General features: G+C 38.7%; 1 protein-coding gene across 4 annotated transcripts in view; it reads right to left on the bottom strand.

The window, feature by feature from the left end:
* Window positions 1-9,041: 9,041 nt before the first annotated feature.
* Window positions 9,042-15,540, bottom strand: part of dclre1a (DNA cross-link repair 1A (PSO2 homolog, S. cerevisiae)) — a 51,751-nt gene continuing 45,252 nt past the window's right edge. The window contains exons 8-10 of one of the 4 annotated variants that reach the window (XR_013888855.1): window positions 11,822-12,130; window positions 10,203-10,221; window positions 9,959-10,012 (exon numbers count right to left, since the gene is read on the bottom strand). Coding sequence is in view for 1 of the 4 variants with exons in the window: in XM_080205803.1 (XP_080061929.1) it covers window positions 9,225-9,403; window positions 9,871-10,012 (321 nt within the window). In the remaining 3 variants the exon portion in view is untranslated. Of the gene's footprint in view, window positions 9,404-9,870; window positions 10,013-10,202; window positions 10,222-11,821; window positions 12,131-15,540 lie in introns of those variants that run through there. The other 3 variants (XM_080205803.1, XR_013888857.1, XR_013888856.1) reach the window with 3 other exon arrangements.

The raw sequence follows: 15,540 nt of genomic DNA on the forward strand, positions 1-15,540 counted from the left end.
GAACAGCGGATGCATGTTCCCCTCCAGGCTACACATCATTACTTGGAACTATGTTGCCATTCCTTCAATATCACTGGGTCAAAATCCTGGAAATCCCTCCTTAGCAACACTGTGGGTGTGCCACATGGACTGCAGCGGTCAATCTTTGTGCTTTTCCCTCGGACAGCCAATTAATGGTCAGCAAATGGACTTGCCATCCAATTAAGAAGGTGGGGCAGTGTCTTGATGCTGAAAGGTCAATGAAAGGCCTTCCAGCTTTGAAGTAACAGCAGGTTGCAGTGGAAGGCAAGTGAGGGGGAGGGTATTTCAAAATGGGAAAACCTTCTCACCAACTTTAAAAATTTTAAACTAGAAAAATGGCTTTTTCAACCAGGCCTCCACTCTGATGGAGAGAGAGGCCCTTTACAGGGTGTCCTTTGGCTGGTGCAGCAACCAGGCAAGCAAAGATTACCTCTAAGCATAGGGGAGCACTGGCCTCCCTGTCTGTTATTCAAGGCAGCTAGATTGGCTTGCACCATCTGCAAGAACTTGAAAGCCAAATGGAAAGTCTTAATTGGCCTTCTTAAATTGGCCTTAATTACCTGGATTGGCTCCCCGCCACGTATGGGCAGCCAGCCCAGCTGCCTGCCCAATTGTGCATCTACGAAAATGACCTGGGAACAGGGTGAAGCGAGGAAATTGCCAAACTGGTGGTGGCACTATTTTAAAGTCCACTAACCTCCAATCCCAGCCTTAAAGAGGTTTAAATATCCAACCCATTGGTCCCTAATTTTTGAGCTGAATAATCTTTTTTCACCTTCTCTGATATCTTTACAACTCTGACAAAATTGTTATAAAAACAATATTTTTGTTTTACTTCCTTTACCACCCTCACAGCCACCACAATGATTGTTCTTCTGGGTTTTTTTTATCAATCTTAATTTTGTGGGCTGCCAACACAGAAAAAAAATTAATGTAACTAGATAAAAGGGTAATTACTCGACATTGTACTGTCAAGAAGTTGCAGACACTCCTTGCTCAGGTCCTTGAAAAATTTCTCTCTTAAAATGTTTCTTTATGTCTCCATACTCTTGACTCCCTCTATGGCCTTTCGCATTCAAGTCCATTAGCTGTTACTTTATAAGTGCAAGGATGAATTTTGTCAGTTCTTACCCATATTCCCAGAAACACATTATAAGGCAGTGTTGATTCTCAAAGTGTAAGTCTGTCATTTCCAGATTTCTCCCATCCTATCTGAGGTTAGAAAAGGGTGTTCCAGAAAGTTGTTTTCCCTTAGGCTGTAGGGGAAGGAAAAGCAAGCAACTAAGAAAAATATAATTCAGTTCAGTAAAAGTAAGCTAAACTCTGTGAATATGTTTAAATATTCTAGCAGATGTTAAAATGTAAGAAGAAATAATACTGACTGATGGTGAAAATTGCATTATCAGATCTCAACTTTATGTTTCAAGCCTAAAGGCTGATGAAAAACATGTTTGTCTAAGGTAGTTACTAGGGCAACCATATGTTATTTAAAGCACTTTAATCACATTGAATAATTTAAGTCTAAAGTATTTCAGAGGTCAAATAATGGCAACAACATCTATGTTGGTAGTTGGAAATGAAGTTGCTTGGATTTTATTTCGGCAAATTATAATTCCAAGTGAAAGGAGGACTTAATGAAATTCCATAAGATTAAATCGGAACAAGAGTAGGCCGTTCTGTCCCTTAAACCTGCTCCGCCATTCAATTCCTCACATCCACTTTCCTGTCCTTTCACTGTAACCCTTAAATCCTTTACTGATCAAAGATCGATCTATCTCAGCACAAAATATACACAAGGGCTCTGTCCCCCCACAGCTCTCAGTGGCAAAGAACTCCAAAGACTCACAACCCTCTGAGAGAAGAAATTCCTTCTCATCACAGTCTTAAATTGGCACCCGTTTATTCAAAGACTGTGCCATCTGGTCCTAGACTCCCCATGACAGAAAACATCCTCTCAGCATTTAGCCTAACCCTTTAAGAGACCACAGGTGAGATTTTCTGTCCTCATTCACCCCAAAACCAGATAATTGTGCCCGAGGTCAACAGACCTTTCCGTGGTCCACCCCTCGCCTGCTCCGATTCTCGTGGCGAGCGGGATGGTAAAATTCACCTCCACCTCTCATTCCTCTAAATTCCAATGAGGAGAGTCCAACCTGTTTAACCTTTTCTCATAAGACAATCCTTCCATGCCGGGGATCATCCTAGTGAACTTTCTCTAAACTGCCTCCAATGAAATAATACCTTTCCTTAAACAAGTTGTCCAGAACTGCACACAGTGCTCCAGATATTGACTTACCAGCATCTTTCTGACTATCTTGCCTCTGCGGTTCCTGTTATTTTCCACCCTATAATTGCTGCTCTTTCAATTACCTTAAATCACTGAGCAGAGGTAGAATGTTTCACCCTCAGTTACAGCCTTCCAACATACACGCTAAAAATTGATGGAAGGAAGGTTATGGCAGGTGAGAACCTAGAAACTATCATTATCATGAAAGAGGTTGTTGGTCAGTGTTGGTCAAGTTAATGGGGGCTAAAGGTAGACAAGTCTCTTGATCCTAATAGAATGCATCCCAGGGTACTAAAAGAGATGTCTGGAGAAATAGCAAATGCACTAGTGATAATTCACCAAAATTTGCTGGACTGTGGGGTGGTTCCCGCAGATGGAAAAACAGCAAATGTGATGCCACTGTTCAAAAAAGGAGGTAGACAAAAGGCAGGTAACTATAGGCTGGTTAGCTTAACTCTGTAGTAGGAAAATGCTTGAATCGATCATCAATGAAGAAATAGCGAGATATCTGATACAAATTGTCCCCTTGATAAGACGCAGCATGGGTCCATAAAGGGCAGATGATATTTGACTAATTTGGTGGAATTCTTTGAGAACATTACATGTGAAGTGGACAATGGGGAACCTGTGGATGTGATGTATCTGGATTTCCAGAAGGCATTTGACAAGATGCTGCACCAAAGGCTGCTACATAAGATAACTGTGCACAGTGTTACGGCAAATGTATTAGCATGGATAGAGGATTGGTTAACTAACAGAAAGCAAAGAGTGGGGGTAAATAGGCGTTTTTCTGGTTCGCGATCAGTGACTAGTGGTGTACCTTAGGGACCAGTGTTGGGACTGCAATTGTTTATGATTTACATAGATTATTTGGAGTTGGGGACCAAGTGTAGTGTGTGAAAATTCGCAGATGATACTAAGATGGGTGGAAGAGCAAAATGTGCAGAGGATGCTGAAAGTCTGCAAAGGGATATAGGTAATCTAAGCGAGTGGGCGAGTGTCTGGCAGATGGAGTATAATGTTGGTAAATGTGAAGTCATCCATTTTGGTAGGAATAACAACAAAATGGACTGTTATTTAAATGGTAAAAAATTGCAGCATGCTGCTGTGCAGAGGGACTTGGATATCCTTGTGCAGGAATCTCAAGGAGTTGGTTTGCAGGTGCAGCACGTAATTAAGAAGGTAAATGGAATTTTGTCCTTCATTGCTAGAGGGATGGAGTTTATAAAAAAGCAAGATTATGTTGCAGCTGTATGAAGTGCAGATGAAGCCACACCTGGAGTACTGTGTACAGTTTTGTTTGCCTTACTTGAGAAAAGATATACTGGCACTGCAGGGGGTGCAGAGGAGAATCACTAGGCTGATTCCAGAGTTGAGAGGGTTTGCTTATGAGGAGAAACTGAGTAGACTGGAGCTATACTCATTGGAATTCAGAAGAATGAGGGGAGATCTTATAGAAACATATGAGATTATGAAGGGAATAGATAAGATAGAAGCAGAGAAATTGTTTCCACTGGCAGGTGAAACTAGAACTAGGGCGCATGGCCTCAAAGTAAAGGGAAGCAGATTTAGGACTGAGTTGAGGAGGAACTTGTTCACACAAAGGATTGTGAATCTGTGCAATTCCCCACCCAGTGAAGCAGTTGAGGCTACCTCACTGAATGTTTTTAAGGCAAGGATAGATAAATTTTTGAACAGTAAAGGAATAAAGGGTTACAGTGAGCGGGCAGGTAAGCGGAGCTGAGTCCACAAAAAGATCAGCCATGATCTTATTGAATGGCGGAGAAGGCTCGATGGTCCAGATGGCCTACTCCTGCTCCTAATCCTTATGTCTTTACGTTAAATTTCCCAGGTGCAGACAACTGACTGTGATTTATTTGAATTAATCCTACGGCGTTTCATAACATTTCTTGTCAACCACCTTGATACATGAATAAGTCATTTCTTTGTCAAAAATAACTCAGATATGATTGAAATACCAAGACTTTTTTCAATTTTTAATACCTTCGTCTGCAATATCAGTTAGTTATACTTTGTTTTCATTTGGAAGTACAGACCACAGAGAACTGTTACGTTTATAGCAGCAAAGATAGCCCTTTGCATCAATGTATTTTATCTATGCCCACCAAGAGAAAAATTTGCAGGGCTACATGGAACAAACAAAAAAGTGGAATTAATTGGGTAGCTCATTCAAAGAATCAGCACTAGCACAATGGACTTAATTTCCCCCTGCTATGCTGATCATTTTATGATTCTCTGATCAATATACCATTTTGGGGACCTGGTGTTGATATTAAGCATTTCCAGATCAGGCGTTGTATTGTTAAATGCATATTAAATTCTCCTATTATATGAAAACTATGCACAACCTCAGACACACTTCCTTGAGTGTGATTGTCAGATTAGGAACAGTTGTATAAACTGACTTCAGCTCTATCCTTTGTTAAATAACTTTGTGAAATTAATTTGGGCATCCAGTCTAATTACTGATTTCATGTGGAACCGTTCCAGAGTTTTGGGTTACATTTGAATCTAGACCTTGAACATCAAAAGAAATAGGAAAAATCATGCTCTACCCTTCATGCCCTTCAGAAATCAAATTACTGAGAAGTAGGTTTGTGGCATCTTTAGTCGTAAAACATATGGGTGGGGTGTAGTGGTAGGGATGGCTTGGGAGCACGGGTAACAGGAAAGAAAACAAAATATATAACTAAAGATCATTGAATTGATTTTGTGATGAATGCATAACAAATAAAAAACATTTGCAGGAACCAATGGTTGTGTATGTAAATCAAAATGCAGCAGTTGCACTAATTTTTTTTGAAGGATAGCCTTTCAAAGATTGTTATATAGTACCCAAGTGCACTTTCTCTATACCAGCATTGCCCTCCACACTTATCATATTTAAGACCACACAATACCGAATTGTATTAAAGCTGCAGCCATAGAATATGGGTGTCGTTCACTACATTATAATTTGTTGTCCGTGCCTCATTGAGCAAGGAAGAATCAACAACATTGCTGTTAAGCAGGAGCCATATATTGATCAGACCATTATTATGTTTATCATAAAACAGTTGTCCCTGATCCATATACATTGCTGCATGGCTACCAATGGGGGTTGAAATGTATGATTTCAACATCTTGGGGTGTGTAATAACTTCCAAAACATTCATCCTTTATCTTAGTAGTTCCGCCAAATTGAAAGGAATAGGACACTACTGGGTCAAAGATTTGAAATCCTTTAAATGTTCAGATTTTGCATTTGAAAATTGCAGCAGACAGAATGCAATTCAGTCAAGATTTGGAAAACAGAAGCCAATAAGTAGAGATCTGTTGACTTGTTTTCCCACTGAGTCTTCTAATATCTCAACTCTGGTATAATAATTTACTCCTGAAAAGTTGTTTTCCAAATAAACTGCAGTACACTGTTAGAAACAGAACACTTCAGCTATTAGATTGTCACCACCATTTAAGAGTATATACAGCAGGTTTGTTTTGCAGAACACTTTTCTCCTGGCTCCAGCAGTGGGTGCATTGTTCTTGATTGCTGCTGGTTTGAAACCTCTGACCTATTTTCAAAAGATCACACATTTACTTTATTAATATTGCATGTGTTTTGTATCATGTGGTGAATACGGTGACCAGATTGCCCCAAGTTTGGTGAGCATCACAATCCTATTGGACAACACTGCTCTATACTGATCGAGAATATTACAGAAACTAGATCTGGTGGAAAAGTAACAGGGAAGAAGTGAAAACCATTTGAAAATGAATGGACACGTCTTCAGCATTAGGAGTAAAGACTGTTCCGGTATTAACAATATACACTTACTTCTGAACTGTTAATACTGAACATTCCAATCCACTAATATTTACTTCTGGCAACAAAATTATTTGGCAACATAACAGAAGTGACTATATAACAATATAGGCACGTCTGTTATAGTGTGGAAAGGTTTTGGCACAATATATAAATGTAAAAGATTGCATAAAGTTAAAATTGAACAAAGCACTATTACAATAAAAACCTGTTGTTCAGAAAAACTGCTACATCGCCTATCCACAAAAACAACCAATGGAAAAAACTTGCTATATTACTGGGCAAGATAGCCAACACTTCCCTCCATTCATTCTGAATCTTTTGTATATTTTTTTCTTAGAATGACTCAAAGAAGTCATACCAGTGGATTGTTCACAAATTTTTCAGTGAGAAGCTTGCCAGAAGTATTTTGTAAAGTCTAATGAAGTTTAACTATAATATCCTTAATCTGTATAAATTTTGTGATGTGATGATTCCAGCTTTGGAGGTTGAGGTAGTCTCACAATATCAGGTTAAAGTCCAACAGGCTTATTTGGTATCACAAGCTTTTGGAGCACTGCTTCTTGATCAGGTGAGTGGAGTTCTGAAGTGTGAGATTTCTTACTATATAAATTTTGTGTTTGAGGTGAAAAAAATATTGGATGGGAATAGATTTTTATTGTAAAACCCTGCAATTGATAGTTTAGTCAATTGGTGAAATTATTCTTTGATGTTACCACAAATAAATATTCCAAATCCAGTCCTTTGCTGTTATTCCAAGAATCCATTTTCCAAGAATCCATCAACAATCCTTCCTCCTTGAGGAAGGAGAATAAATGTGGAAAAAAAAATTCTTGTGGATGGATGCATCATCACCCAAGAGATCAAATCTTATTCTTAGAATTGCCTTTCAAAAAGAACTTTGCATCTATGGCTACATCACTTGCAGAAAAGCAAGGATTCATTTGTCACAATAGATAATTTTTGGCAACTCATGCCAGACATGGCATCCTGTGCACGTTGGACGAAGGTAGTAGATGCTTATCCGACATAGTACGGTTTCAACCAGATGTGTCATGACATATTACATCAAACCTCATTATATTGTAGAGCAACAACAGGCCATTTGGCCCAATTTATCCATGGTGTTCATGCTCAACATAAGCCTGCTCACACTCTCATTCCCTCTTTGTAAACTGTTGTATTATTATAAACTGATTGGCTGTCTAGTTAAAATCTACTTCTCACAGTGATCATGAATCATTTGTTCAGAGGCATTATCTCCTAGAGTTTCATGTATTTTTGGACGGGATACCATACTCAAGAACAGCTTCTTCCCTGCTGCTGTCAGACTTTTGAATGGATTTACCTTGCATTAAGTTGATCTTTCTCTACACCCTAGCTATGACTGTAACACTATTTTCTGCACTCACTCTTTTCCTTCTCTATGAACAGAATGTTTTGGCTGTATAGTGCACAAGAAACAATACTTTTCACTGTATGTTAATACATGTGACAATAATAAATCAAATCAACTGTGGTTAAGTCCAACAATGCACTTTCATACTTACTGAATACCACTATACAAGGAATTCAATTTCATAAAGGAACTTTAAAATAAAAATGTAAAATTTTTAAAAAATTGTCAAATTATTCTTTTTAGTTGAACTTTAATAACAACACACAGGACTACTTAAACTTAATATTTTGCTAGGTAACACAGAAACAGGAAGAAAATAGCTAAGCTATCCAGTGAATTTTGTTTCATTCATTCGCGGAACATCAGCTGCACTGGTTAGCCAGTATTTATTGCTCAATCCATGTTGCCCATGAGAAGATGACAGTGAGCTGTCTTCTTGAAACACTGTAGTCAATATGCTGCTGGTTCAACATACATGCAGACTTGGTGAGGGTAAATTCAGGTTTAGATATAACCGCATGACCTCCTCTTCAATTTTGGTTGCTTGAAAGGTACTGGCAGTAATGACATTAATTTTGGTTGCTTGAGGGGTACTGGCAGGCATCAGGTACTTGGGACAGCATCTACCCCAGCAAATGAATCACTTCAGGAAAGACAGTGGGGAAAAAGATTTTTTAAATACACCTTACATGTTCAAACTCTAGGATTCTTTTGTTTGTTGTATTACTTTGTTCTTAATTTTGTCTGTATGATGTAAATAAATTTGCTATATTTGAAGATTCCTAAATTTTAGGACTATTACTCACCCCAAAAAACTGATCACAATTTTCCGTTGTGGATAGTTTTAACTCATACAACTAAATTAAGAGTGAACAAATGTCTAAACTAAACAATTAAATATAGATATCCAGGACTGCAATGCTTATTGGTTTATAGTTGTCATTTGGTCTTGGAATGAGAATAAGGCCATTCACTCACTCTGCTAAATAACAAAATTTGAGCTGGTTTATTTAAAGTCAAGAATCTCCTCCAAGTCATTAGGAACATAAGAACTAGGAGCAGGAGTAGGCCATCTGGCCCTTCGAGCCTGCTCCACCATTCAATAAGATCATGGCTGATCTTTTTTTGCAGACTCAGCTCCACTTACCTGCCCGCTCACCATAACCCTTAATTCCTTTTAGCAATTGAATTAGCAATGAATATGCAAAATTTGCAAGTTTACATGCATTGCATTTGCCAAACAACCTATTAATAAAAATAAATTTTTTTATGGCTTCTATTTCTACAGAATTCTGGCACAGTGATTCAGTGACATTTCTCATCCCTGTTATAAATAATTCAAAACCTTGAATATACCATCATGCATGTTACTTGGACCAATCCATAATTCATTTCTTGCATGATTCACAATGTATATTGTATAGTACAACTACATTTCTCAAGATAATCCCAAAATCTTTCCACACATCTATAATCAAGTGATGCAGAACATAAATGGTCAAACATTTCAGTTCCTTTCAAATATTTTATTCACATTTGATATGTAGTTTTATTTATATAAAGTAAGTTTTTGCTCTATTACTTTACAATACTTACATTCTAAATAAAATTATACATTCATCTTCCAGAACATTAAAGTAATCAAAATAGATTGTGTGAACATTCTCCACATATTTATACAAAATATCAGTTAATTAAAAATGTGTAACTTTCTCCTGTTCAGCTTCAATCATCCATTCGTTAAATATTTTGTCCATGATACTTCTTTCCTGCCAGCTTCCATTGTTAACTGTAGGAATTATTTTACCTGGTTTCAACCATTGTACAAATCTCTTCATCTCAAGATAGCTGCTGTGTTCACTGTAAGGAATACCTATAACACAGCAATTTCAGAAATAGAGGAAAAAAAATCAGACATTAGTAACAAGATGGATGCCAACATTACTCTTAGCCCCCCCACCCTCCAATTATGTTTATATTTATTTCGTAATGTTCCATCGTTAGTTTTATTTGAGTTTTTTTTAGTTGTTGTTTAATAATGATCAATCTGGTGAAATGTTTGTAAATTATAAGTGAGTTGCCTGCCAATTGATCCTATTATTAGGAAACAAAACCTATCCCCCTATGGAAAGGAAGAACACAGCATTGTACAAAATATAAACTATTGCATTTTTAATTTAATTAAATTTTTAATTTAAGTATGAATAGGATTTAATTTTCCTTTACTGCAAAACAAGATAGAGCACAACTCAAAACTTTATTGCTTCACCTTTTCTAAATACATGAAACTCAAAAAATAATATACAGGAAAGAACTCTACGCAGCTTAATGTATACTTACCATAAATAGTAAACTTTCCTTGGACTCTCGGCTTGATGTCATAAATTGTACCATTCAAGCCAGAATATGTCCATCCAGTTGGTTTGAATGCCACAACTTGATCATATTTTCCTGGGAATTTATTCACGTGTGCTCGTAAACCCTAAAATCAAAAAAGTTGTTTACTGCACAAATGGGAGGTTTTGAAGAACAATTTTTTTTTAATTGACATTTGATCTTGCCCCTCCTTTGTAATTTTTTTTGACTTATGGTTTGAAGCTAGTAAAGTCTAACTTGTCTAAATCTAGCTTTGGGCCTGTGAACTTGGAAATCAATGATGTAAATGCTCCTACCTAAATTACCTTTTCCTCACTGAACAAGGTAGCGAGTAATGTGAGGAGAAGCAGAGGGGTTATAAAAAAACTATAGAGCATTGGAAGTACAACAGCTAGCAACCATTACATCTATTTTAAGAGCTAATTCCCAGCATTCAAACACTTTAAAAAATGCTTTTGTACTACTTGAAGGTCAAACTACCAAATACATTTTAATAGTTTTGAGGAGTTTGTTCTCTTTCAAAGCATTTCATCCTTATTAGCTATTATTTATTATTTTGAAACAGCTTAATTTTTTTTTGTTGTCATTTAGGAATCATAGCTCCAACAAAAGGTACTCCCATTTGGTTTCAATACTAATTAGGAGCATGGTTTTGTGTGCAATCAGTCTCACATTTATCACAATCCATAACTTCTAACAAAGCATAAACAACAAAAATCTCCAAGGCTGTCAGTTTTTGTGAAATTCACTTGCAAACAGATAAACTAGAAAGTACATCTGGCAGCATTCATAGACTCTTTACCAACTGAATACAAAAAGACCAAACGTAAAGATTACAGATGCTGAAAATCTGAAATAAACACAAAAGTGTTGGAAACATTCAGCAAGTCTGAGTGCATCTGTGGAGAGAAACAGTTACTGTTTCAGATTGAGGATTAATGAAAACGTTATCAACCTGAAACCAACTCCAAAAACAATACCATAATTACCATAATTTTCTTCAGAGCAGATACTATGTCTACCACAGAAAACGTTTGCAATTTAATCATATGGAGAGCATGAATTTTTACCAATGGCATCAAGCTGGAATTGGCACAAATAGTGAAGGATGGTTCTTTGTACAAGGAGGTTGGTGGAAAGTGAGGACACGTGGAACCCCACAATGGTTCTGGGAGGGGATTGGCGAGCTGAAGGCAGAAGTATGGGAAATCGGTCGGACCACCACTAAACATATCTTCCCCTCACATTCGTTCAGTCTGCAAGCGCAACTGTGACCATCTTGTTATTTGGCATTTCAATTCACCCATCATGTGTTCACATTCAGTCCTCGGCCTACTGCAATTTTCCCATGAAGCCCAATGCTTACTGGACCTTCCAATTAGACAATTCTGGATTTAACATGGCATTCAGCAACTTCAGAGCATGGCTTCTATCCACAATTTTGATTTCCATCCCCCAAAGTACCAGTCTGTACCTTGTTTTCATGTTTTGCTTTTAGAAAGTGCTGACCCTTCTCCTGCTATTAACACTGTGTGTTATTTGCTTTCAGACAGATTTGATCTTAATGTTGCTATTAACATCTGCTTGAGTCTTTAATACTATTAACACTCCCTTTGTCATGTCCATGGCATCTTTATCATTTAATTGCTCCTGATCTCTAATCTACCCCTTGTTCTTTTTTGCTCCAACTCCTCCCTTTTCAACAGTACAAAATCCATCATATTTCTGTCTCTCTTCCTTTCTGAAGATGAGTCATACAGACTCAATGTTGACTCTAGTTCTCTCCATAACGGCTGAGTTTTTCCAGCATTTTCTATTTTATATCGAAAAGGATTCATTAATCATTTATTATACTAGTGTTTTCAAGTTGCTGGCTGAACTACCCCACAAAACAACACTTAAAAAAGGAATTTACCTGCTATACAGCAATTTGGGATATCCTGGAGACACTTAAATTCTTAAAATCTGCAAGTCTCTTCTCTTTTTACTGAATTAGCACATGCAAAGTAGAAGAATTGCAAAAGATAATATTTTTGTGCAAATTTAAAGCTCACGTTACTTTGCAACACTATTCATTTTAATCCAAATACTTACATATCTATGTAAAAAAAATCTGGAATTATTGGACTGAATTTTCATAGCAAAGCAAGGTGGGATCCAAGGCAGACATCCCAATTAAATCTTGCCTCGGTAAGCTTTCAGCAGAGACATTGTATAGCAACGGCTACAGTCATCCCACAAACGAGAGCATGTTAAAGAACAGAATGAGATTTGAGGAGAGACATTGGAAACAGACAGGATTTTAAGCACCTCCTTTGAGCAACACAGCAGGGAAACAGAGGCATGGGCAATTCTTAACAAAAGGAAAAAGAAATGGAGGCATTTTATGCATGGCAGACAATGGGCATAGTAGGGGTGGGGCGGGCAGCTGGTAGCAAGTAGGTCACTCCTACATCCAGAGATGGCTTTTCCTGCCATCAGCTGCTCTGTTAAGGCTTCCTGCTCCCACCTTCCTAATATGCTCGTTGCCAGAGCAGGAACGAGAAGCAGCCATTCCAACAACAGATGAACAAGGAGGAGGGGGCACAAAGGAAATATGTTCATCATCAGTCTAGTATGCAAACAATCAGCTTCTTGGACATGTCTGAGCAATATAGAGACTGCATTGATCAAGGACTGCTGACTTGTATAACCTCACGGGCAAGCATCTCAGACCTTACTACTCATGTGTGCATGCCCTGCCAGTAGCTGTAAAATTGATACTGACCCAAGTTATTTCAAGGGTAGCATTGGCATCCCATTACAGCATCAGCAAGATGCCTTGTGTGAGCAGAACCAATAAAGTTCTAGACTCATGCAGCCACAGGCAGATGGTTGAGAGTTTTGCCTCCATCACTGGATTCCCTCAGGTGCACAGGGTTATGGACTACACCCAGCTGAGCAGCTAGTGACATTCATAAATAGGAAGGGATTCTACTCCTTCCATGTTCAATTAGTGTGTGATGACCAGAAGCATTTTCTGCAGGTCTGTACACAGTTTCCTGGCAGCTGCAATGATACCGGTATCCTGAGGCAATTGCAGGTGTCACAGCTTTTATGCTTTTGCCATCTACCTGGATGACAACTAGGGGACCAAGCTTCATTTGTTGAAGAAATGGCTGCTGACATTTATGTGCAACCTACAAAGGAGGCACAAAGGCACCTCAACCCCTACCACCTGACAGCAAGGATTAACAGAGTAGACCAGATTTCTGAATATGTGGCCTCAGTGCCATTAATTGTCCGAGTGCTCTCCAGTATACCCTCAAGGGTTTCTTGCATGAGATATATAGTACAATCTTCATAAACATGTCCTTTATGAGACATGAGGACATCATCAATGGAGATGTCAAAGAGTGGCACACTTGCATGAATTACAGAAAGCTACTATGCAGGTAATAGAGGTAAATGGAATTTCGGCATTTATTGCTAAAGGAATAGAGTTTCAAAGTAGGGAAGTGTTGCTGCAACTGTACAAGGCATTAAGCAAAACCATATCTGGAGTATTGTGTAGTTTTGATTCCCTTACTTGGTTTGATTCATTAGTCACATGTATTAATATACAGTGAAAAGTATTGTTTCTTGTGCACTATACAGTCAAAACATATCAGACATATGGAAGGAGAGAGTGCAGAATGTGTTACAGTCATAGCTAGGGTGTAGAGAAAGGTCAACTTAACGTGAGGCAAGTCCATTCAAAAGTCTGATGGCAGCAGGGAAGAAGCTTCCCGTCAGTTGGTACGTGTCCTTAAAATTTTGTAACTTTTTCCCCGACAGAAGGTGGTGGTAGAGGGTAGGTCCAGGGTGTGTTGGGTCTTTGATTATGTTGGCTGCTTTTACTGTAGAGAGCGTCAATGGATGGGGAGCTGGTTTGAGTGATGGACTGAGCTTTGTTTACGACCCTCTGTAGTTTACTGCAGTTTTGGACAGAGCAGGAGCCATACCAAGCTGTAATACAACCAGAAAGAGTGCTTTCTATGGTGCATCTGTAGAAGTTGGTGAGAGTTGTAGCGGACATGTCAAATTTCCTTAGTCTCCTAAGTAGGAGTTGGTGGACTTTCTTAACAAAGCATGGAGGGACCAGGACAGGTTGTTGGCAATCTGGTGATCTTCAAAAACCTCAAGCCCTTGACCATTTTTACTTCATCCCCACTGATATAGACTCCACTACGCTTCCTGAACTTGGAAGGAAGGATGTAGTTGGAGGCAGTTCAGAGGTGAGGCACCAGACTGATTCCAGAGATTAGGGTTTGACTTGGATTGAGCAATTTAGGCCTATACTCCCTAGGGTTAAGAAGAGTGAGGGAAGTGCTAATTGAGGGAAGATCTAATTGAGGCATACAAGATGTTAAAGGGGTAGAGGTAGAGAGGATGTTTCCTCTTGTGGGACAATCTAGAAGGGATCATAGTTTTAGGATAAGGAATAGAAGAATTAAAACAGATGAGAAGAAATTACTTCTCTTAAAAGGTTGTGAATCAATGGAATTCGCTACTTCACAATGAGGCGGATGCTGAAACATTGAGTAAATTTAAGGAGGTGGACAGATTCTTAATTAGTAAGGAGTTGAAGGATTATGAAGAACGGCAGGAAAGTGTTGAGGCCGTGAAAAGATTGGCCATGACAGAATTGAATTGCCTACTCCTAGTTCTAATGTTCTTTAAGAGGAGGAAACATAAGTGATAGAGCGTTATGGTCTTGAACAACAAGACCATCTCAAAATCCAGCTAAAGCAGCAAATAATCGAGCAGAATGATAGGGAATCTCTAGCTGCACTAATACAGGCACATTTTTCCTGAGATCACCTCATCCTGGAAGGTATTTGGCTCAAACCCATCTTTCCCATAAGGAAAGAAGCACATCCAAAATGCATAGCTTGCAAAGATATGCCCCTTTCACCCACGCGCACAATGCCCAAAAGAACCAACCATCCACCCAACTTTGTACTGATGTCCACATGCCATCAGAACATTGGAATTACACAAGTTTGGATTCAATCTACCATCATTACAGCAAGTGATTAGCACCAAACACAACCATAACAAAGATCACAAGTGAACTACCAATGTGCCACTGATCACTCGTTACGGCTCCTATTGGGTGCTTCCCCTGTGGCTGGATGGAAGTGGACTCAGGCTGCTCATTTCAGCCAATGGCATACATTTTTGTGCATATTTGACACTGTTCATGCATCCACTTAGCATAATGCTGATATGGCACTTTAAAAGGTAGATCACTCTTTCGGTAGATGAGCTCATGTGTTTAAGACACAGTGCAGCACATGTCATGAATGGACTCCTCCATTCCTTACCCATGAGTCCACCTGCATTTGGGCAGACATTTCCTGCAGCTGATCCAAGGTTCACCTTGCGTATGACTGCTCAACTTTGCAGTATCCGTCCACCAGCCTCGGAAGGAATGAGCCACAATTCTCTCCAAGTCCCCAATCTGTTGCTCACAAATGTTGCGTTATCTGTTCTAAACTTGTGTGAGGTGAGTGTGTTTGCGTCAGTGGAGGATACACATCTAATTTGACTGTGCCGCCTCAGAGGTATCACCCTTTTCCAAATTAAATGCTGACAACATATTGATATGCT

Source organism: Carcharhinus amblyrhynchos, chromosome 17, assembly GCF_965287045.1.
Source record: "Carcharhinus amblyrhynchos chromosome 17, sCarAmb.v2.hapA, whole genome shotgun sequence".
Lineage (NCBI taxonomy): Eukaryota > Metazoa > Chordata > Chondrichthyes > Carcharhiniformes > Carcharhinidae > Carcharhinus > Carcharhinus amblyrhynchos.